Raw genomic sequence first — 1230 nt, 5'->3', positions numbered from 1 at the left:
AATTCTACAAGGATAAAAATAGCAACAAATAAACCAAAGTGATCGTCTTAGTAAATTCTATTTTGTTTACTAGGTTAATGTCACGCTTGTGGCAGGGAAGGGATAGGACACATCACATGCATATCCATTATCCATGATGCAAGTGTATGAACATGCGTGAAGGATGTGGGACACCGAAGAATTAAGTAAGGCTCTAAAGTGTGGGCTATAAATTGGCCTATACATCATTCTCAACATGGTGCAGAATGGCCAGACTGTCTTAGCTATACCTTTGCTGGTTTGTCAGGTCATTATAACGGGTAGATGCAGGTTAGTTAATACAGATGGATGCAACGCTACTCCTATAGATATTATAATATGTGAGATCGATCGGATGTGTACTTGTTTGAATGGTTATTCTTGCTTGTCAAGCCACTCTTTATTTGTCTTTTCACATTCATAATAGCTAAACATCAGTCGCCTGAAAATCCAATTTGGTTTGTTCGATTTTCGCTACAAGGAAGCAGGTGCCAGAGGGAAGGAAGAAGCAGCTGCTGACTCGCCGAAGTGAAGGAAGGAGCTCCCTAGGAGGCTACCCCATCATCTATCGTTGATGAAGGGGGGAGGTAGGGGTGGCAGCACGGCGGTGGTGCAAGTTCGCCGGAGAAAAAACTGGTCATTGCCGGGGCTGGAGGGATGGCCAGGGGCAGCAGCATGTCGGTGGTAGGAGGATGAGGGGTGGGCGGGGCGGTGAGGCTGAGCAGGAGCGCCGCTGGCCGCGGGTGGTGGTGGTCGACGGTTCGGCCGGTGGTCCATCTGGCGGTTGGATGGAGAAGAAGAAAGTTGTCTGGAGGATAAAGAAGTAATCTGCACCGCCTGTTTTCCATTCCATGGCTGAAAAGAAATCAAAAGAACATAACTGAAAATTTAGTCGACTTACCACTAGCCATTCCCTTCTACATTCTATGCAGGGCCGGCCCTGAGGGGGGGCAAAGGGGGCGGCCGCCCTGGGCCCCCAGGATGCAGGGGCCCGCACCCAGGGTACGTATACATTAGCCAGCTAGGCTAAGCCCACTACGCACTAGGACATGGGCTGAACATGGAGACGCAGGCTGTGTCTAGCCTATGGCACACAGCGGCTCGTTCCTCGACTCCTCATCCGATGTGTAGCTCGTAGCTGTAGCTTTGACCGCATGCCTGTTTGGATGCCTAATTATTCCCTTCCGAGATGGTCAGATCTAATCGCGAGTT

The 1230-nt window shown here is 49.9% G+C and overlaps 1 protein-coding gene across 1 annotated transcript in view; it reads right to left on the bottom strand.

Annotated features, from left to right (window-relative positions):
- Positions 1 to 563: 563 nt before the first annotated feature.
- The window catches only part of LOC119366690 (cytochrome P450 71D7-like), a 10489-nt gene continuing 9822 nt past the window's right edge, over positions 564 to 1230 (bottom strand). The window contains exon 3 of the mRNA XM_037632444.1: positions 564 to 873. Within this exon, the coding sequence (XP_037488341.1) occupies positions 564 to 873 (310 nt within the window). The remainder of the gene's footprint in view (positions 874 to 1230) is intronic.

Source organism: Triticum dicoccoides, chromosome 2B (assembly GCF_002162155.2).
Source record: "Triticum dicoccoides isolate Atlit2015 ecotype Zavitan chromosome 2B, WEW_v2.0, whole genome shotgun sequence".
Taxonomy (NCBI): Eukaryota; Viridiplantae; Streptophyta; class Magnoliopsida; order Poales; family Poaceae; genus Triticum; species Triticum dicoccoides.
Note: the sequence above shows the minus strand (reverse complement) of the source record. Positions and strands in the feature narration are given on the sequence as shown.